Raw genomic sequence first — 24,220 nt, 5'->3', positions numbered from 1 at the left:
TAATTTTTTTCTGAACAAACAGTATTAGCCATGGATCTGTGACTAGAACTGAGATCTCAATTTTTGATGTCCTCAGATCAGTAGACTATTTCTGAGTGTAACAGATTCCAATCATACAGAGTAGATTTTTCAGCTATAAACCATAATATGATTTTATGTGCTGTAGTCACTGCATCTTTAATAGATTACAAATGACAATCTTCAAGTTCCTTAAGGGAATATCCAACAAGGGCTAGAAAACAACAACAAAAAATTCTAGAATGAACATCTGCATTAAGACAGCAATTAAAGACAAAGTTACAGAATATACTTAACAAGTAGCTCAGACCTTCAAAGGTAACTGAAAATTTTTGTTCCATAAGACTCCAGGAAAAACATCTATAACGATTTCTCAAGTATTTCTCAGTAAGAAATGATTTTTCTATATAATTTTTACCCAACTTCGCTATTTTTTTTTCTGCTTTAAGATGAAAAGAACATTTCTGACTTTGGGATTAACTAAACTTGACTATTACTGTTTTTGAGAAAAGGCAAAGACAAAAATGATCTTTCAGTATATGTTCAAAACACATGTTCAATCTTTTGAATATGATTTTTTTAATAATGTCCAGCAAACCAGATTTTAAACCTATGATTATAGTTTGTTTAGCATTTATAAAATATATATTCTAGACGATATCATAAATCATAAACAAACTCTAATGTGGAATAACTTTTGAAGCTTATAGACAAAGCTAGATGTATTCAGCAGTTTACCTTGTTTCTGATTGTTTTATACTAGATTGTAATTGCTGTAAGCGCCTATCTGATGCTTCCTCTCTTCCTTGGGCAGACACCATATACTCCTCCTAGAAAATAAAGAAACTGGATGTTTACTTTTAGTTTGTAAAAATTCAATACATCATTAAACAGCATAAAGAAAACAGCTCACTCTGTAAAGTTATTATATTGCTAGAATTTCTTATTTAAGTTTAAAGCAATATCACTTTGGAAACAAACCATGCATATTAAAAAAGGGGGAGGAGAACCTCACTATCAATTCTGTATTAGTAAAACAATAATCAAAACAGCCACTGCATATGGATTTCTATCAATATTCCAACTATTTCTATAGCACAAGTCTAAAAAAATGCAGGGATTTGTTGCAGATAATCTGCCCTCAGAATATGTTCTCTTAGCTAGGTTATGCTGCATTCCGTTATACTCATAGGATATTTCTACTTTAAATAGTGACGCTTTAAAATAAATTAATAGGTTTTATTTGTATCATCTCAAAAAAACCTTGCTACAGTGGATTTATTACCATGAAACATCCTAGGTTTTAGTGCCTTTGTTGTCATATAGTATATGTGCATACTTTATAAATCCAGTCAAGTCTTTTAAGGTATTGACAAGAGAAAAGAAAACATAAATTATGTACATGTATTATTTCATATTTACAACTCCTGTTGCTCTTAATTTCTTCCTATATCTGAGTTGTCACCTGGTGTCATTTCCTTTCAGTCTAAAGAATTTCCTTCAACAGTTTTTGAAGGACAGCTCTACTAAGCGACAAAATTTCCCAGTTTTTCTTTACCTGAAAATGCCTTTATTTTGCCCTCATTTTTGAAGTACAGTTCCACTGGACATACAATTATTTATTTATTTATCTATCTATCTATCTATCTTTGGCTGCGTTGGATCTTCGTTGCTGCACGCAGGCTTTCTCCAGTTGCAGTGAGCAGGGGCTACTCTTTGTTGCAGTGCATGGGCTTCTCATTGTGGTGGCTTCTCTTGTTGTGGAGCACAGGCTCTAGGCACGTGGGCTTCAGCAGTTGCAGAGCATGGGCTCAGTGGTTGTGGCTCTCAGGCCCTGGAGCATGCAGGCTTCAGCAGTGGTGGCGTGTGGGCTCAGTAGTTGTGGCGCACGGGCTCCAGGGTGTGGGCTCAGTAGTTGTGGCTCGGGCTCTAGAGCACAGGCTCAGTAGTTGTGGCACACGGGCTGAGTTGCTCTGCAGCATGTGGGATCTTCCTGGACCAAAGACTGAACCTGTGTCCCCTCCACTGGCAGGCGGGTTCTTGACCACTGTGCCACCAGGGAAGTTCCTGGACACAGAATTCTTAATGAGCATTTTTTTCCGTCAGCACTTCAAATATATTGCTTCAGTGTTTTCTGCTTCCACAATTTTTTGATGAGAGGTCAGCCTTTATTCTTATCTCTGTTCCCTGTTCATATCATTTTTCTGTTGGTGCTTTCAAGTTTTCTCTTTATAATTGGCTGTCAGTGTTGTCATGATGTGTTTAAAGTGATTTTCTTTGTGTTTATTGTACTAAGGGTTCACTGAGTTTCTTGGATTTGCTAATGTTTTCCACCAAATTTTGGAAGTTTTCAGTCATTATTTCTTTAAACATCTTTTCTGCCCCCTACTTCTGCAATTCCAATTACACTTCGATTGGCTTGCTTCATATTGTTCCACAGATTTCTGAGGTCCTGTTCATTTTTCTTTCATCTTTTAAACTCTATTCTTTGAACAGGAAAATTTCTATTGATCTGTTTTAAAGTTCATTGATTATTTCTTCTGCTCATTCCAATTAATTTTTGAGCCCATCTAATGAAATTTTTATTTGGGTTGCTGTACTTTTAAACTCTAGAATTTCTATTTTTAAAATTATTTTCTAGCTCTCAAACATTCTCTATCCATTCCTTCACTAAAATCTTATTTTACTCTAATTTAAAAATAGATTTTCTTTAATTCCGTGAACATGTTTATAATAGCTTATTTGAAGCCTTTCTTTGCCCGCTAAATCCAACAGCTAAATCCAAACTCAATGAAAATGAGTTTCTATCAACTTCTTCTTCCTCCCCCTCCCCCACCAATCATACTTTAGTGTCTAGTAAGTTTTGATTGAAAACTGGAAATAAAGATAACGAATCACAGTTTCTCTGGATTCTGTTTTGTTTTTTCGAAGATTATTAGCTTTTTTTGTTCAGTTAGTCAATTATCTTACCTAGACTCAAACTCTGAAGTGTGTCCCCTACAGTGTACAGCAGCTGGCATCTGTGATGAGTTCCTATTTCTTTCCACTGTTGCTCTTCTAACTAGGCTCCCAGGGAACTCACTGTGCCTGCATAATTTGAGGATCCGTCAAGATTTGGGCAGAGGTAGGGCTCATCCTCTTTGTGGCTTTGTTCTCTTACAGATTCCCCTGTGATTTCCAGCTTTAATAATTAGATCCATCTAAATCTAAAGCCTGACCTTTCCTTGACACCCTCTTGAAACTTCCCCATTACATGTGAAAAGAACCAGTCTTTTATGCCAATAACACAAAATGTAGTATTAAACAAAACGTAGTATTAAATACTCCTTTTCCATCTACATATAACCAACTAACTAAAACTTGATCTTACATTAACATGCATTTCAGTAATGACGTGTTTAGGGATGATTATGATATTGTGATGTTTATTGACTTAGGGTACAGTGAATAGAAATAAAGTTATTTCCAATGTTACAATTTAGCTTCCTAATTTCATATTTCATATTTTGAGGACAATAAAATGATTAATTAATTTTCCAGCAATCCTCTTTAACACCTAATCCAAAACAGATCAACAATAAAATACATAGAAAACAAAGCTACAGACATCTGCATCCAGTTGTCTTAGAAAAAGGAAGATACCTTCTTTTGCATCTGTCCTTGAAGATCTTCCGTCACTTTAGTTAACTCTTCCACTTTTGCTGCTGCAACTCTCAGATCTAACTTGGCTTGCCTAAAGTGCAAAGTAAATCAACAAACACTGTTTTCATAGACCATACAAATTTTTTAAATTAGAAATCTAAATTTAGCAAAATCAGTACCAGCCACGATACACCTAAAAATGAATGTAAGGGATAAATACTGAAAGATCCCTTTATGTCAAAGAGTGTGAAGAAGAAAAAATATAGCTGCAGGGATGAGTACAAAGTGGGAATCATTAATACTTTATTTGGATAAATTATGCTTTATACTCAAATAATTCAATAGATTTCATGAAGAACTTTATCATCTTGATAAATTACCTAACAAGAATGTCAGTGCATTAAGTAGAATATAGTTATGTCTAAAATTTCCTGAACAGAGTTAGTGAAATATCGCTGATTGGCCTTTCTATGAAAATGAACCTAAGTTTCAACACCTTGATCATTCCTTAAACACCAGAAGTATGTATTATATAATCACTTAACATAATGAACTGAAACATTTGTCACAAGATGGTCTAATATTTACTTTCTTCTGAGACTGAAGCTGCAAAGGACAAAAAGGACAAGTTTTTGAATGTTCTAATACTATCAAATAAGTTTCAATATCTTCTTGACTCCCCATAGAAAACGATTTTAGAATAAAAAAATAAGACTTTCTGAAACAGAAAAAAAGAGTTTTAATATTATACCAATTAAATACTACGTGTAAATACAGAACATGTGGATTACGGGAAAAAAAACATACAGTTTTAGGAAGGAAGGTACTTTAGTGTAGGAACTGCCCATACTTGTTTCCTAATTATATTTTATGTATGTATTATAAATATAAATCATATTAGTGCTGTTGAACCTAAAGAAATTATTTGATGCAAAACTCACAGCAAATGTTACTTCACTACTTTTGACTCTAACAATATTTATAATTCCATAATTGGTTAGCATAAAAACAACAGGAAATAAAAATCTAATAGCTAAAATGTATCAGGTAGTTATTAGGTTCCAGGAACTGTCCTAAACGCTTTGTAGACATCGTTTCACTTAACACAATACCTGTAAATAAGTACTATTATTATATCAAACTGAAGTCAAGAGAGTGAGGGTGACAGGTTTGCCAACTTGCCCAAGGATTCACAAACAAGAATGAAATTGATATTTAAACCAAATCCTCTATGATATACTGTCTACCAGAAAAAGTGATACCAATAATATTTCATAAGATTAAGCACTTAAGAATATGCTTTGCTTTAAATGAATCCAATTTATAAAAATCTGAGTTTATTAGACATTAATTTTTTCTACTTGCAAAATGATTCACCAAATGACAAAACAAAAACAAAAACAACTCCAAAACCACCTTACACGAATGCATGTAAAATCTAAGCTTAGAGACAATTTCAGGAGTGCATCTACTACATGAATCAATCAACAAATCTACCAGTTATAAAATTCCATATATTCTAAAAAGAAAAACTTAAGGAGTAAGATTTTATATAGTAATGACAAAACTGAGCAACTTCTGAATAAGCATAGCACCCACTCTGACTTGGCTTTCTTGCCTTGAGAAAGAGGATAATAATGCTTATTCTACTTATGTCATGGGGTTGCTGAAAACCTCAAAATAGATAATGTACATTAAAGTGCACTGTTAAGTGTAAACAAATGTAAGATCAGAGCATGATTAAAGAAAAAAATTGTTAGAGCCACAGTGGGAATGAGGTGCAATATGGGAGAATCCTAGGGTCAGGAACCCAGTTCTGTCACTAACCAGTGATATAGCTTAATGCAATTCACTTGACCACAAGACTGTCTCAGTGGTCTCATCTCAAACAACAGGGAAGTGGAGAAGATAATCTGCCCAAACAAAAACTCTATAGTAGATGGTTTTCTGATTTCTATCTAATCTGCCTAACGATTCTACTTCTAAATTGTCCCTCAGTTGTGTAATCCATTTCCACTTCCATGGCCCAACCACTGGCCTCATCATTATTTCCCAGGATTATTCCAATAGATTCCAAACTGATCTCTTTACTGCTGGTATCCTCTTTAATTCATCCTCTATAATGCATCCTACCTGGAAAAAAAAAAAAAGTTATCTGATGATAAAAAAATTCTTTTTTTAAAAACAATTTATTTTTTGGCTGCAATGGGACTTCGCTGCTACATGTGAGCTTTCTCTAGTTGCGGTGAATGGAGGCTACTCTTCGTTGCAGTGCGCGGGCTTCTCATTGCGGTGGCTTCTCTTGTTGCGGAGCATGGACTCTAGGCGCGCGGGCTCCGTAGTTGTGGCTCACGGGCTCTAGAGTGCAGGCTGAGCAGCTGTAGCTCATGGGCTTAGTTGCTCCACAGCATGTGGGATCTTCTTGGACAAGGGCTCAAACCTGTGTCCCCTGCATTGGAAGGTGGATTCTTAACCACTGTGCCACCAGGGAAGCCCACTGGTGATAAAAATCCTTATTTATTAATGATTTCTGGATTCCCCACTTCTTTGGGAATATAATCAACACTCCTCAGTGTGGCATATAGTTAGTCATCATCTGGCTTCAAAGAGTCTCATCTCTTGCTAATTCCCCTCATGTAATTTATATTCCTGGTATAACAGACGACTAACTCCCTGTTTCTGAAACACAGCCTTGCCTATTTTTTTCACATGTTTGACTTGACTAGCCTCCTTCTGCTTTTTCTGATAAATTCCTCAACAATCTTAAAGACTAACCTCAAAAATCTCATTTGAAGTCTTCTCTAACTTCTCTTAGGCAAAAGACCTTATAATACCAGCCCCCATGATTCATAATACTTTATACATTTTTAACAGATACTCATCTCATGGAACTGTGAGTTTATGAAAAATAATATGGAATGTAAGATCATTAAAGGCAAGGATCACATTTTATTAAATTTTAAATCCTCAGGGATAGCGCAGTACCTGGCATATAGTAGACAAGTAAATACATCATAAGTGAATGAAAGAAAGCACAAGAGGAAAAGAGAGAGACAGAAAGTCATGGGTATAACTATGTCTTCGTACTTTGCTTAGATCTTACATATCCAATTTTTTATTCATGTGCGGAAATCCTAAAATAATAATTTTGTGAACAATTCTTCAAAATATATCTTGTTTGAAACAGAATCTTTCATTTGAAACAGAATCTCTCTCCTACATAAGAAATAAGAAATTCAGGCACTGGTCTTAACACTTGTTTTTTATAAGTTATTAAAAAGAAGAATATTCTGAAAGCACTTAAGTTATTATATTACATTCCCTAAAACACACAAAGAACTATGTTTTGGGGGAAAATATGCAGTAGTTTTATATATACTTATTTATTCCTACATTGTTCCACAAGATAGAAAAGAAATAAATAGTTCCTTATATCTACTTCTAGCATGAAATACTGAAACATATTCTAGAATAAAAGCTGTATCCTCCTACACCTGGCTCTACCACCACAGAAGGCCATGTGAACTGAGCCAATCACTTAACTTCTCTAAGGCTCAGAATTGCAGCCATAAACTGGAGATAAAAACAATTTTCCTGTACAGCTCACAGAATTATCATAAAGTTCAAATAAGCTAATGCATATTACATTACTTTATAAACTTTATCATAGTTTTCACAAATGTAAGCTATCATCATAATCTTGCTTCTTTTTAGATTTTGAGTTGTCAGGAATGGTGTGGTATTGCATAAATTTACAGCTGGATTGAGAAAGCTTGGGGGATGCCTGAATATCTGGCCTTGACTCTGGGCCAAAAAATGAAAAGTGAGATTTATGGTGTGCTGCTTAGAGTCTGAATCTTCTCTGGTAATGCTCACACAGGATCTGCTTACTAATGGCTTTCACCTGGTATAACTGGTTAGAAAGCCAGGCTGGACTATGTGAACAGAGGGGCAAAAAACTTTCTCTAAGCTTTCCTGAAGCCAAGATTCATTGTACACATCTTGGTGATTCAACCAGGAGACAAAGAATGTCTTTGTATGCAGAAAGACCATAGAGTACTTGTGTCTGGATGTCCTCCTATGCTTCCCTATGCTCTTTTTCTTACTGCACAACATACTTTGCCTGTAAATAGAAGCCTTATGGGAGTATGCTCTGTGAAGTCTTGTGAGTCATTTCAAATATTCAAACTTGTAAAATTTTTAAAGTTGTCAACAAAAATAATTCTAATTTTATTTTATGAAGGAACTTTAATAACTATATATTTATACTATCTTACGTGGAAATGTTTTAGACATATGTGTGCTTATGTACATAATACTGTTATAAAGGTCAAAACCTGTTTTCATTAAAAAAATTTGATAGATAGCCTCATATACCAGAGGGCAGACAGCAGAAGCAAGAAGAACTACAATTCTGCAGCCTGTGGAAGGAAAACCACATTCACCAAAAGACAGACAAAATGAAAAGGCAGAGGACTATGTACCAGATGAAGGAATAAGATTAAACCCCAGAAAAACAACTAAATGAAGTGGAGATAGGCAACCTTCCTGCAAAAGAATTCAGAATAATGATAGTGAAGATGATCCAGGACCTTGGAAAAAGAATGGAGGCAAAGATCGAGAAGATGCAAGAAATGTTTAACAAAGACCTAGAAGAATTAAAGAACAAGCACTTAAAAGAACTAAAAGACAAACAAACAGAGATGAACAATACAATAACTGAAATGAAATCTATACTAGAAGGAATCAATAGCAGAATAACTGAGGCAGAAGAATGGATAAGTGACCTAGAAGACAGATTGGTGGAATTCACTACCACGGAACAGAATAAAGAAAAAAGAATGAAAAGAAATGAAGACAGCCTAAGAGACCTCTGGGACAACATTAAATGCAACAACATTCGCATTACAGGGGTCCCAGAAGGAGAAGAGAGAGAGAAAGGACCTGAGAAAATATTTGAACAGATTATAGTTGAAAACTTCCCTAACATGGGAAAGGAAACAGTCACCCAAGCCCAGGAAGCACAGAGAATCCCAGGCAATATAAACCCAAACAGAAACACGCTGAGACACATAGTAATCAAACTGACAAAAATTAAAGACAAAGAAAAATTACTGAAAGCAATAATGGAAAAATGACAACATACAAGGGAACTCCCATAAGGTTAACAGCTGATTTCTCAGCAGAAACTCTACAAGCCAGAAGGGAGTGGCACAATGTATTTAAAGTGATGAAAGGGAAGAACCTACAACCAAGATTACTCTACCCGGCAAGGATCTCTTTCAGATTTGACAGAGAAATCAAAAGCTTTACAGAGAAGCAAAGGCTTAAGAGAATTCAGCCACACCAAACCAGCTCTACAACAAATGCTAAAGGAAATTCTCTAAGTGGGAAACACAAGAGAAGAAAAGACCGTACAAAAACAAACCCATAACAGCTAAGAAAATGGTAATAGGAACATACATATTGAAAATTACCTTAAACATGAATGGATTAAATGCTCCAACCAAAAGACACAGGCTTGCTGAATAGATACGAAAACAAGACCCATATATATGCTGTCTACAAAAGACCCACTTCAGACCTAGGGACACATACAGACTGAAAGTGAGGGGATGGAAAAAGATATTCCATGCTAATGGAAATCAAAAGAAAGCTGGAGTAGCAATACTAATCTCAGATAAAATAGACTTTAAAATAAAGAATGTTACGAGACAAGGAAGGACACTACATAATGATCAGAGGATCAATTCAAGAAGAAGATATAACAATTATAAATACATATGCACCCAACATAGGAGCACCTCAATATATAAGGCCACTGCTAACAGCTATAAAAAAGGAAATTGACAGTAACACAATAAAAGTGGGGGACTTTAACACCTCACTTACACCAGTGGACAGATCATCCAGACAGAAAATTAACTAGGGACACAAGCTTTAAATGACATAATAGAGAAGATAGATTTAATTGACATCTATATGACATTCCATCCAAAAACAGATTACACTTTCTTCTCAACTGCACATGGAACATTCTCCAGGATAGATTACATCTTGGGTCACAAATCAAGCCTCCTCAGTAAATTTAAGAAACCTGAAATCATATCAAGCATCTTTTGTGACCACAACGCTATGAGATTAGAATTACAGGGAAAAAAAGTAAAAAACACAAACACATTGAGGCTAAACAATACGTTACTGAATAACCAAGAGATCACTGAAGAAATCAAAGAGGAAATCAAAAAATACCTAGAGACAAATAACAAAGAAAACACGACCATCAAAACCTATGGGATACAGCAAAAGGAGTTCTAAAAGGAAAGTTTATAGCAATATAATCCTACCTCAAGAAACAAGAAAAGTCTCAAATAAACAACCTAACCTTACACCTAAAGGAACTAGAGAAAGAAGAACAAACAAAACCCAAAGTTAGTAGAAGGAAAGAAATCATTAAGATCAGAGCAGAAATAAATGAAATAGAAATAAAGTAAACAATAGCGAAGATCAATAAAGTTAAAATCTGTTTTTTTGAGAAGATAAACAAAATCGATAAACCTTTAGTTAGACTCATAAGAAAAAGAGAGAGGACTCAAATCAATAAAATCAGAAATGAAAAGGAGAAGTTACAGTGGACACCGCAGAAAACAGATCATCATAAGAGACTACTACAAGCAACTCTATGCCAATAAAATGGACAACCTGGAAGAAATGGACAAATTCTTAGCAAGGTATAATCTTCCAAGACTGAACCAGGAGGAAATAGAAAATATGAACAGACTAATCACTAGTAATGAAATTGAAACTGTGACTAAAAATCTTCCAACAAACAAAAGTCCAGGACCAGATGGCTTCACAGGTGAATTCTATCAAACATTAAGAGAAGAGCTAACACTTATCCTCCTCAAACTCTTCCGAAAAATTGTAGACGAAAGAACACTCCCAAACTCATTCTGAGGCCACCATCACCCTGATACCAAAACCAGACAGAGATATTACAAAAAAAGAAAATTACAGACCCAAAACACTGATGAATATAGATGCAAAAATACTCAACAAAACACTAGCAAACAGAATCCAACAACACATTAAAAGGCTCATACACCATGATCAAGTGGGATTTATCCCAGGGATGCAAGGATTCTTCAATATATACAAATCAATCAATGTGATACACCATATTAACAAACTGAAGGATAAAAACCATATGATCATCTCAATAGATGCAGAAAAAGCTTTTGACAAAATTCAACACCCATTTATGATAAAAACTCTCCAGAAAGTGGGCATAGAGGGAAACTACCTCACCATAATAAAGGTCATATACGACAAATCCACAGCAAGCATCATTCTCAATGGTGAAAAACTGAAAGCATTTCCTCTAAGATCAGGAAAAAGACAAGGATGTCCACTCTCACTGCTATTATTCAACATAGTTTTGGAAGTCCTAGCAATCAGAAAAGAAAAAGAAATAAAAGGAATACAAATTGGAAAAGAAGAAGTAAAACTGTCACTCTTTGCAGACGACATGATACGATACAGACAGAATCCTAAAGATGGCAACAGAAAACTACTAGAGCTAATCAATGAATTCTGTAAAGTTGCAGGATACAAAATTAATGCACAGAAATCTCTTGCATTCCTATACACTAAAAACGAAAGATCAGCAAGAGAAATTAAGGAAACAATCCCATTCACCATTGTAACAAAAAGAATAAAATACCTAGGAATAAACCTACCTAAGGAGTTAAAAGACCTGTACTCAGAAAACTGTAAGACACTGATGAAAGAAATCAAAGATGAGACAAACAGATGGAGAGACATACCATGTTCTTAATTTGGAAGAAGCAACATTGTGAAAATGACTATACTACCCAAGGCAATCTACAGATTCAACACAATCGCTATCAAATTACAAGTAGCAGTTTTTACAGAACTAGAACAAAATATCTTAAAATTTGTATGGAGACACAAAAGACCCCAAATAGCCAAAGCAGTCTTGAGGGAAAAAAACGGAGCTGGAGGAATCAGACTCCCTGACTTCAGACTATACTACAAAGCTACAGTAATCAAGACAATATGGTACTGGTACAAAAACAGAAATATAGATCAATGGAACAGGACAGAAAGCCCAGAGATAAACCCACGCACCTATGGTCAACTAATCTATGACAAAGGAGGCAAGGATATACAATGGAGAAAAGTCACTCTTTTCAATAGTGGTGCTAGGAAAACTGGGCAGCTATATGTAAAAGAATGAAACTAGAACACTCCCTAACATCATACACAAAAATAAACTCAAAATGGATTAAAGACCAAAATGTAAGACCAGACAATATAAAACTCTTAGAGGAAAACATAGGAAGAACACTCTTTGACACAAATCACAGCAAGTTCTTTTTTGATCCACCTCCTAGGGAAATGGAAATAATAATAAAAATAAACAAATGGGACCTAATGAAACTTTAAAGCTTTTGCACAGCAAAGGAAACTACAAACAAGACGAACAGACAACCCTCAGTATGGGAGTAAATATTTGCAAACGAATCAACAGACAAAGCATTAATCTCCAAAACATATAAACAGCTCATGCAGCTCAGTATTAAAAAACAAACAACTCAATCAAAAAATGGGCAGAAGACCTAAATAGACATTTCTCCAAAGAACACATACAGATTGCCAAGAGGCACGTGAAAAGCTTCTCAACAGCACTAATTATTAGAGAAATGCAAATCAAAACTACATTGAGGTTACCACCTCACACCAGTTAGAATGGGCATCATCAGAAAATCTACAAACAACAAATGCTGGAGAGGGTGTGGAGAAAAGGGAACCCTCTTGCAGTGTTGGTGGGAATGTAAATTGATACAGCCACTAGGGAGAACAGTATGAAGGTTCCTTAAAAAACTAAAAATAGAATTACCATATGACCCAGCAATCCCACCACTGGGCATATACCCAGAGAAAACCATAATTCAAAAGGACACATGCACCCCAATGTTCATTGCAGCACTATTTACAGTAGCCAGGTCATGGAAGCAACCTAAATGCCCATCGACAGACAAATGGATAAAGAAGATGTGGTACATATATACAATGGAATATTACTCAGCCATAAAAAGGAATGAAATTGAGTCATCTGTTGAGACGTGGATGGATCTAGAGACTGTCATACAGAGTGAAGTAAGTCAGAAAGAGAAAAACAAATATCGTCTATTAACATATATATGTGGAATCTAGAAAAATGGTACAGATGAACCAGTTTGCAAGGCAGAAATAGAGACACAGATGTAGAGCAAAATGTATTGGACACCAAGAGGGGAAAGTGGCCGGGGAGGGGTGGTGGTGCTGGGATGAATTGGGAGATTGGGATTGACATATATACACTAATATGTATAAAGTAGATGACTAATAAGAACCTGCTGTTTAAAAAATAAATAAAATTAAATTAAAAAAACTTGATAAATAATAAGAATACTTATATTCCTACAAATGAATGTTTTAAAAAACACATTTTTCATTTCCAGGTATGCTTCCATGTCAAAGAATTTAAAATTTCTGAGATTTTTCTTTAATGTAATTTTCATCACTTATAATATTAAAGAGATTTGATCTTTAAAAAGCAAAGATTTGCTCTGTTAAGCAAAGTATAACCAGATATAACATAAAACAGAGGATATAATTAAATGTAGTTTATATAATACATATTTAAATTATAGCATTAACTTGTACAGAAATTAAACTGCTTTAATTATTAATACCTTTTTTTTGAGATCTGAGTCCATTTTAAGTAAAGTTTTGTCTGTTTTTGCAGGCTCATATCAAGAGAACTCTAGAAATGTGTACAATATTTCTTTCATACAATGAAAAGTGATAATATTTTGAGAGAAATAAAAGTAGTTTTTATGGATTTGATACATATTCTAAATTTTAAAATTCAAAATAAAAGAAAAATGCATACACTAGCTCCTTTAGTAAGTTCTTCTGTAAGTATCCAATAAAGTAAAGCCAATCATCTGTGCTTAAAAAGTTTAGAAAATCTCCAAACAATTTTAGACAAAGTTCTGAATTTTTAAGATCACTTCTGCTTTTAGGAAACTGATAGTAAGCAGGAAAACTGGAAAAAAGCTTATTTTAATTTTTTCTCCTTCCAATTTTTAGTAGCAGTCTAATTAAAATTATTCAAAGGACAGAAGCCTACAAAGAAACTCTTAAAAGCAATAGATACTAATAATCCATGTACTGAGTTTTCAAAACTTTACAACAGAGGCTACTCAGTCGTGAAAGTTCATTTGTGTATAATTTTTACATAATTCAAAATTATATACAATTCAAAGTAGTTCAAAATTCTAAGTTCTATGTTGGAACATAATTTTTCATCATGCTAGCAGTAGTTCTCTATTCTCTCTTTGTATGAAAGCAAGCTTTGTCTCTATCTGAGTCTTATTCATTCAGAATGTCTGGGAATGGTACCTGCTCATCTCTGTTTTTCAGAATCTCTATAGATGATTCTGGTATACAGCTACTGCCTTAGATTTGACAGAATAACTGCACAATCAATATGTTTATCTTTAAAAAAAGATTTTAAATCATTATTCCAAATACAATTTTAGAGTTATATAACTTTGGGTACCACTGACAAAGAACAAAAGACCTAGTAGAAAAATGTTCAAGAAGGACAGAAAAATCATCAATCAAAAAGAATCAATAACCAAGGAGAATGAAGTATTTTGTTTTAAGGCAAAAAAGGTACCAGTCATCTTGAGGAGAAGAACAGAGATATGGGACCAAATCCAAATTGAAAGAAATTCTGAAGAGTGACTATAGCAAATACAGCCTCTTCTTCCAAGCAATTTCAAAGAATGAGAAGAAGAAAATATAGTAATCTGAGGAATCATCAGGGGAGGTATATATACCTGAGGTCTTGGAAAAACACACAAGAGACTAAGATTTCTAAAAAGAATGAATATAACTGATGGAACATACCAGAAGAAACAGAGTTTAGGGTTGTACAGTTGGCAAAGACATGGGGATATAACAATAGAAAGGAGGGAAAAAGAAAGGAATACTTCATCTGGCTCCTAGAAATTATAGCAGCAACAACAAAGTTAAGGCTCGTTTCCAGAGCAAGGGAGGGAAATATCTGCTGTCTACTTATTAATACTAACTCGTAAATCTATTAACAACTAATTTGTAAATATCATACAAGCCTACCTACACAGGTTGGATACTAAAGTAGAATAGAGAAGAGCAAAGACAATAAGAATTATAGTACACTGCAACACTCAAAGAAGCTCATTTTATTTCTATTGCAGAGATTAAGAAATTGTGAGATTAAGATTGACATATACACACTACTATATATAAAATAACTAATAAGAACCTACTGTACAGAACAGGATACTCTACTCAATACTCTGTAATTGCCTATATGGGAAAAGAATCTAAAAAAAGTGGATACATGTATATGTATCACTGATTCACTTTCCTGTACACCTGAAACTAACACAACATTGTAAATCAAATATACTCCAATAAAAAAATTTTTAAAAATAAAACTAAAAAAAACCTAAAATTCATTCAGTTAGGCAACCTGCCCAAGTCAATAGAAAATTAAAAATAAGAATACTAACCTAGAGCTGTCTGACTTCAAAACCTATGCTCTTTATACTTCACACCGCACAGAAGCGCACTTTTAGGTTAGGTATGCAAATATGGAGTGTTTGCAAAATAAAATTATAATTATCAGTAAAATACATATTTTGAAATAAACCAGTAATCACCTATTAGAGGCAAAAGTTCCAAACAATGAAGTTATGAATTTGTTTCTGCTCTTGACCAGTAGGTTCTAGAAGTAAAGTCTCATATTCTTCTTTACGCCCCTGAAAGATTAAGTGGGAAAGATACAAACAGTTTTGAATAGTGGGTGACCAACATTAAAGTAAAACAGTGTGAAGAGACAGGAAACTGACAGCAAAAACCTATTTTTTATCTTCAAACATGTTTTCTATGCTCAGAAAACTAGCTGCCAACACATAAGGAACTGTCTGGCAATTCTTATGACTAAGCACGTCTGCTCAGGGCCATTTCTCACATGGGATAGTTTCCAAGAGACACTATGAATCAAAACTAGTGATCCATGAATTCCAGATTTCCATAGCATTTTTATAATAAAAGACGCAATATTATTCAAATTGGAACATGAAACATCTGAGAAAAATCTATTATCTCAGCTAAAATAAAACTATTACCTCGCAAAGGTACATATACAGTAGTCCCCATACGTTCCAAGACTCTCAGGGGATGCCTGAAACTGTACAGCGTACTGAGCCTTATGTATACCATGTTTTTTCCTATATGTACGCATCTATAGTAAAGTTAAAATCGGGCACAAGAAGTGATTACTGACAATAACTAATAAACCAGTTATAACAATATACTGTAATAAAAGTTATGTGAATGTGGTCTTTTTCTCTCTCTCTCATTGTACAAATTTAATGCCTTTTTCATCTTAACTAACACTTATCATGTACTATGGCTGTAACTTTTGCAGTCTGAGGTGCAACAGCAAAATCAGCATGAATTTCTTTCTCCTTCTTCACAATTTTACAGATAGAAGATTCGTTTTTACCATTGATCTTAGCAACCTCAGCAGAAGATATTTTTCTTTCTTTATTAAATAGAGAGATTTCACCTCTTCATTAAAGGAAGCACTTTAAAGTTTCTCTTTGGCATATCTGAATTGCCAGCATCACTACTTGTGTGCTTTGGGGCCATTATTAAGTAAAGTAAGGGTTACTTGAACACAAGCACTGCAGTACCCTGAGTGTCAACCTGATAGCCGAGACCCTGTAAGTGATGGGATATGGCCGGATACAGTGGACAAAATGATTCACGACTGGGCAAGATAAAGCAGGATGGCACGAGACTTCATCACACAGGACTACTAACTGGACACATATTACTGCATGGGTGAAGAATATAAAATATAATTTTCTAAATAATGACAGTTGTGCCCCAAAAGATCAATGGCAAAATACACAAATAGAAAACCCACGTAAATTAGTTCAGCTTTGCCCCTCTGGTGAAGTGCAATTTAATTAATTAACTGACTTTATGACTCAAAAAGGTTTTTTTGAGCACTTGCCATGTATCTAGCACTGTCTTAGATGATGGCAAGGTAAAAAGGCTAAATTATGATCCACGCCTTTAAGGAGCTTAAAAACTAGCAAAGAAAGATTGATTTGCAAAGAATTAAGTACATTAAAGTGTTAAAAATACTGTGAAAGATACATGTGCAGTCTACAGCTGAGGCACAAAGGAAGGCATGTTTGGTTCTACCTGGGGAGGAAGAAACACAGATTCAGAAAATGATTTCTAGAAGATAGCACACTTGTGAACCTTGAAAGTCGAGAAGATATTTATCAGGAAAGGGTATTTTAGGCAGCCTGAACAATGTGAGCAAAGGTAGGGATTTGTGAAATAGCATGGCTTGTTTGGGAAACCAACAATAGTTCAGGAAATTGAGATGCGGGGTGACAACATATAGAGCTGTCGCCAGGAGTCAGGTCGTAAAAGACTTCATGTCATGCTAGAAAATTTGGATTATATCCCATAGGCATTCTGTAGCCACTGAAGGAGACTGACATGTTCAGATTCTATTTTTGAAAGATCACTTTGATGATAGTACAAAAAAGAAGGAAGATGGAGAAGAGGTAAGCCAAATTGGAGGTTACTGCAGTAGCTCAGATGAGATGACGGATTGAGCAAAGGCAATAACAATATAATGATGCAGAGGTGAAGGATCTGAGAGACATTTAGAAAGTAGAGTTGGGACAGAAAAGATTTTAGGATACCTCCTAGTTTTCTGAAGCAGAAACTGGATGATGCCATTTATAAATACAAAGGGAAGATTCAGGAGATATAATAACAAGCTTAGTTTAGTGCTATGGACCTATCTGGGTGGAGATAACCAGGAGAACCTCAAGCTACAAAAATTTAATGGGCTCTTACTTTTAGAGATTATTGAAGCCACAAAAGTGTACATGAGATGAAACAGGTTAAATTTCAACAATTTTGAGGCTGTCACATCATACATAAACTTATTAAAGACTATTTCTAAACTCAGAGCACATATATCTATACGTTCTCAATAAATACAAAATAAATAGATTGATAAGTTATAGACTGTTTATATGAAAACAGTTATCTATGGCTGCTAATGAGATCATTCCTTAGTGGCTAAAAGTTTTTTCTAATAAATATTCTGATAATGCCACTCTGATGAGAGGATAATATGAACCCCTGTGCAAATGCTTTAGAGTCAATCTTTACAGTACATTCTTTTACAAAGGTAATATTGGTTATTCCTGAAAGATATACACAAATGAAATCCTTTCCTTCAAAGGTTTTACAAGGCAGATATGAAATCTGAGCACATATGGCTTGAAAAATATTTCCATAACTCAGCTAGATACACATTATAAACAAATATATATGACAAAAAAATCACCTGAAGAAAAACAGCATACAGTCTCAGTTAAAATGAATAAATGCTCAGTATATCCACAAGAAAAGAAGAGTAAAAATCTGGCGGAATGAACCAGAGACGTCTTCCTGGAGAAGGCAAGTTTTAACCAGATTTATAAAATTATAAATTTTCTACAAAACAGAATGATGATCAAAGGCAAACAGGAAGGAACCAAAAGTTCTTCCATGAGAAACAGCAAAATGACTATTATACATAACTAGAGGGTTGGGAAGGACCAGGTGAATGAAGATTCTTTGAAACTAGGCTGACAAGTTTTCTCTGCTATGATAGGGTATCAGCAGAAACTCTCAAAAAGGAAGACGATAAAAGCTTTAATTATAAATTCACATGATTCTCATTTTTTTTTTGCACCATAACATCAGACAACAAATGAAACTAATATGTTTTCAGTTTAAGTACAAACTTAAACAAAGCTAGTGTTTAAAGAGTTTCTAATGTAGTTATTCTTGGCATGGATATATAGGGCATCTCAAAACTTAAATTCTGGTAATATCAATATGCCCATCATTCAGAATCTGTCAAACTTGAAAGCAACATCCTTTTCCCTAAAAGAAGCATCTGCTTATCCTTATGTTCCTTCAAATCTGTGGCAGGAAAAGCAAGCATAGTTTTATGTATACAACTCTGAACTGCTTAGTGTTAAGCTATGGAATATTGTCAGTAAATATTATGGCAAAGTTGCTCATGGACAATTAAACACTTAAGACATTTTAGGCTTTAGAAAACCCAAACTATCTTTTTTAATCTCCAACTTATAATCTTTAGGCCCAAATGTCCAAAAGCCAAATGACACAGTTGTCAAAAAACAATGTATCCACTCATCATTCTTTCTTTAACAGTCAACCTTACTGCTGTGAATACTGTCAGAAAGTCCAGCTTAGAAACTCACTAGATGAGCAATTACAAGATGCAAGTTCTAATTTGGCTCCTCTTTGAATTTGTGGTGCAACCCTGGACAAGACAATTTCTGAGACTTTGGTTCAGTTTGGTTTTCTTCCATAAATTTAGGAACTTGAACTAAATGATTAAGACAACTTTAGCCACAAAATTTCATGATTTTTCCCGTCCTTTAGCCCAATATCACCATTTTCTCTATATATAGCCTTTTATTTGCATTTTTATTTTCTATTTTCATTATCATCATATCATAGAGGTCGTTATGAACCAGTTTCCCTACTCATTTTCCTTCCAAAATCTCCACACCCAGACTTATCCCACATATACCATAACTCTCATATTCTCTTTTTTCTTCTACTCTTTTTTGAACCTTGAGTGCAGAGTTGAGTTAATCACAGTATTCTTTTCATAACCCCATTATCTACCCATGACCATTAGCTGTGAAAGACCTGCTCTTATTTGTTTATTTTCGTTGTTTTCCTCTTCATTCCCAATCGCTCTCTCATTCCCCTTCACTTTGTAGGTTCACATTAAAATATGATATATCCATGGATATATACATATACTGGTAAAACATACATTGTTATTTGCATGTATGTGTTTTTGTACTATAGATCCATACCTCTTTTTACTTTCTTAATATAAACCTCGTTTTCTAGATCTACCTATGCTGCTGTTTCTACATCTTTACATGTAAATACATGTTTCTAAATGATGCACAGTATTCCATGGGATGCAATTACCACATTTTACTATCCATTTCCTTAGTGACAGACACCTAGGCCACCTATAATTCCCTACTTCTACAAATAGTCTACTTGTAGACAATCACTAGACATAATCACTAACTTGAAATTAGGGCATACTATTTCTGGAAATGTTTTTATTTAATTCTTTAATAGCATATGCACGTGCACACACACACTATATATACAAATATGTGTATATATATATGTACACACACATACTTTTAAATTATTTTACTATATATGACAATATGAATATATAACTAAATATATATATATAACTAAAACATACATATACATAATCAATACACATTATTGATTAAAACATTTGAAATGTACATGAATTGCATAATACTGCAGTGTTCTTTTGTACCTTGTTATTACACTCCACATTATATTTTTGACATTGATAACTGGGTCTGATGTAGTATCTCATTATTTAACTTGCATTTTCCTGACTGCTATGACTTCTGAAATGTTTGTTCATATCCTTTGCCCAACAGTCTATGGATTTTTATTTTTATTGACGCTTAGGTAACGTATCCTCAACACTAATACGCTGTCAGTTATGTGCATTGCAAATGTCTTCTCACAGACTGTGGGTTGCCTTTTCATTTGACTTATATTAATTTTTGTAACAGAAGTTTTACATTTTAACATACTCAAATATATCAATCTTTTCCTTTTTGGCTTGCATTTAAATTTTGATTAAGAAGTACTTCCCTAGCAAAATTTATTAAAGGGAGATTTTCAGATATTTTAAAATCTGCAAAGCTTTTGATTTTTACATTTACTTATTTAATCCATAAAACCATGTAAATGCCTAAATGTGAAAAGCAAAACTTCACACTTTTTTTTTCCATAGATAGCAACAATTCCTAACATGATTGTTTCCCTACTGATTTATAATGCCACCTCTGTCATGTACTAAACTATACATATATTCTTCCTTCTGTTCTATGTTGCCAAACTCAAGTTCTTGTAAATAACATTGCATTTTATTCTTCTATAGAATTGTTTTCATAAATGACACTTTACCATTTCATGATGTTAGGATTAGATTATCAAGTTTCTCTCTCACACACATACACACACACACTATAGGGGTTTTAATATGAACTCTATTAAGACTGATTTTAAAAATGTGGGAAGACTTATTCTCATTAGAGAATTTAATGTTCCCAACCAACTAAATTTTCCGTTTAGTTCATCTGTATATCTTGTATTTCCTTGCTGAGGCTTTCCATTTCCTTGTCGGGAATGTTTTTCATTTGTTTCAAGCTTATTCATAGTTTCTCATTAATGCATTTTATGATGGCTGTTTAAAATTTTTGTCACATAATTTTAACATCTCTGTCATCTAAGTGTTGGGTCTACTGATTGTCTTTTTCATTTGAATTGAGATTTTCCTGATTCTTGGCATGAAGAGTGACTTTGATAGAAACCTAACAAATAAGTTTTAGATTATTTTAGTTTATCTCCTCTGATACCTTTCTTTTGGGGGAATAAGGTGCTGTCTTTTACTGCGACGTAGAGGTGGAAGTCCAAACTCCCTACTAGGCCTTTCTAGGATGGGTACAGGTGGGTCCATAGTTTTTTTCCTTTGGTACCTGGCTAGAGTAGAGAGATTGTTCAAAGTTTTTTGTCATGCTTGGCTTCTCCTTTCCTGGTCCTTTGGCTAGAGGGAGAAAGTCTCTGTTGGTACTTTTCTTTTTCGGTCTGTGCCTTGTTGGTATTGTCAGATTGCTGGCTTCTTCTGTTCCAACTCTGGGATATATGGGGCAAAAAAGCAAAAACAAAACTCAAATCAAAAAGTCAAGGGAACTGACCACAGTGTCATTCCTTGGATCCTGAGGCACCTAGCCAATCTGCTTTCTTCTCTCCACCTTTCGGTCTTCCTATGTTTGTTTTGTATTTATGTCCTGGGGTTTTAGTTTTCTTAGCAGGAGGAACAGGCGCAAGCACTGATCCATCCGCTCACCATTGATTTTTAATAATAATGTTTACTATAACTCAACACCTAGTTAAACCTTTTTTTTTCTCTTTAGTTACTAAGGTTATTATTTCTAACATTTTTCAGAACATGTACACTCATAAACTACTTTGGGTATTTAAATGATATGCAGCTGGAACGAGTCTCCCTGCTTCCATGTTTTGCCTCTCTACAAGTCTATTTTCAATACGGCAGTCAGAGTGATCAATCCCATTAAAATATAAATCAGATCATGTCAATCTTCTGTTAAAACCTATTTCTATTTCATCCATAGTAAAAAATCAAAGTCCTCACAATGGCCTACAAGGCCCCATATCACCTTGATTCCTACCGTCTGTAACATTTCTGACCTTATCTCCTACTACCCTCTTCCTACTTTACTGTGTTCCAGATATACTAGTGTGAGAAACTGTAAAAGTGGTCCAAAATTCTTCCCTCTCTTATTCACATCTTTGCAACATGATGCTGAAAATCTTCCCATCAAAAGGGGTATCTTTTTCCCTATCCTTTGAATTTGGGTTGACCATGTGACTTGCTTTGCCATGAGAAATTACCAAAAATCGGGTTGGCTAAAAGGTTCGTTCAGTTTTTTCCATAAGATGGCTCTAGTAACACTTAGTTGTCTTTAACTTCATTTGAAACAATTTTATTAGATTGTATGTGACAGCTGTCGTATCAGTGTGCATTTAAAAAATGACATCAAAATTGGTGATTTTTTGTGTAGCTGTTTTAATATTGAAGATGGAAGGAAAAAAGCAACATTTTTGGCATATTATGCTTTATTTATTTCATAAAAGGTAAAAATGGAACACAAAGATTTGTGCAGTGTATGGAGAAGGTGCTGTGACTAACTGAACATGTCAAATGTGGTTTGCGAAGTTTCGTGCTGGAGATTTCTTGCTGGGCGATCCTCCACGGTCAGGTAGACCAGTTGAAGTTGATAGCGATCAAATCGAGACATTAAGTGAGAACAATCAATGTTATACCACGCAGGAGATAGCCAAAATACTCAAAATATCCAAATCAAGCGTTGTAAATCATTTGCACCAGCTTGTTTATGTTCATCGCTTTGATGTTTGGGTTCCACATAAGTGAAAAAAACCTTGACCGTATTTCCACAGGCAATTCTCTACTTAAAAGTAATGAAAACGTTCCGTTTTTAAAACAAATTGTGACGGGTGATAAAAATTGGATACTGCACAACAATGTGGAATGGAAGAGATCATGGGGCAAGTGAAATGAACCACCATCAACCACACCAAAGGCCGGTCTTCATCCAAAGAAGGTGATGTTGTGTATATGGTAGGATTGGAAGGGAGTCCTCTATTATGAGCTCCTTCCGGAAAACCAAATGATTAATTCCAATAAGTACTGCTCCCAGTTAGACCAACTGAAAGCATTACTCGATGAAAAGCGTCCAGAATTAGTCAACAGAAAATGTATAATCTTCCATCAAGATAATGCAAGACTGCATGTTTCTTTGATGACCAGGCAAAAAACAGTTACGGCTTGGCTGGGAAGTTCTGATTCATCCGCCATATTCGCCAGACATTGCATCTTCAGATTTCCATTTATTTCAGTCTTTACAAAATTCTCTTAATGGAATGAATTTCAATTCCCTGGAAGACTGTAAAAGACATCTGGAATAGTTCTTTGCTCAAAAAGATAAAAAGTTTTGGGAAGATGGAATTATGAAGCTGCCTGAAAAACGGCAGAAGGTAGTGGAACAAAAGGGTGAATACGTTGTTCAATAAAGTTTTGGTGAAAATGAAAAATGTGTCTTTTATTCTTATTTAAAAACCAAAGGCACTTTTTGGTCAACCCCATATGATCCAAGAGAGACTTGGAAAGTATTTGTACGTTGGGATTTGCTCTCTTGCTATTCTGGGGAATGGCCAAGTGAAGAAGTAAGATGTGCCTTGTTGACCTGGTGAAGAGACTGCCAATTGCCAGACAGGTTTATCATCTGCTGCCAACTACCAGACCATGCTGCTAGCAGACCGACCAGCTGGCTAGAGACAAATAGACAAGCTCAGTAGATATCAGCCCTGCAGGCCCAGACCAGAAAACCTGTTCTCTTCTCTCCCAAATCATAATCTAAATAAGTTATTGTTTTGAGTCACCAAGTTTTGCAATGGTTTGTTACTCAGCAATAGATGAGAGGCACCTAGCTTCCTCGCTGTTCCCCAAGCACATTTCCACCTCTGCAATGGCAAGTTCTTTACTCTAGACACTTTCCCTGTGTTGCATGGATTATTTGTTCACATCCTTCAAGTCTTTGTTCAAATCTCAAGGGAGGCTTATTTTGAATACTCTACTAAAAATAAACTGCAACTTCACCACTGCTCCTAGCACTCCAGATCTCTCATCCTG

The 24,220-nt window shown here is 34.7% G+C and overlaps 1 protein-coding gene across 4 annotated transcripts in view; it reads right to left on the bottom strand.

Moving 5' to 3' along the window:
- Positions 1-24,220, bottom strand: part of SCLT1 (sodium channel and clathrin linker 1) — a 268,143-nt gene that overhangs the window by 137,151 nt on the left and 106,772 nt on the right. For all 4 annotated transcript variants that reach the window (XR_016393194.1, XR_016393195.1, XM_022556932.2 and 1 more), the window contains exons 10-11: positions 3,661-3,751; positions 757-848 (exon numbers count right to left, since the gene is read on the bottom strand). Coding sequence is in view for 2 of the 4 variants with exons in the window: in XM_022556932.2 (XP_022412640.1) it covers positions 757-848; positions 3,661-3,751 (183 nt within the window). In the remaining 2 variants the exon portion in view is untranslated. The remainder of the gene's footprint in view (positions 1-756; positions 849-3,660; positions 3,752-24,220) is intronic.

This window comes from Delphinapterus leucas, chromosome 5 (assembly GCF_059928025.1).
Source record: "Delphinapterus leucas isolate spDelLeu-1000000601 "Yukka" chromosome 5, BTC_Dleu_Yukka2, whole genome shotgun sequence".
Classification (NCBI taxonomy): domain Eukaryota; kingdom Metazoa; phylum Chordata; class Mammalia; order Artiodactyla; family Monodontidae; genus Delphinapterus; species Delphinapterus leucas.
Note: the sequence above shows the minus strand (reverse complement) of the source record. Positions and strands in the feature narration are given on the sequence as shown.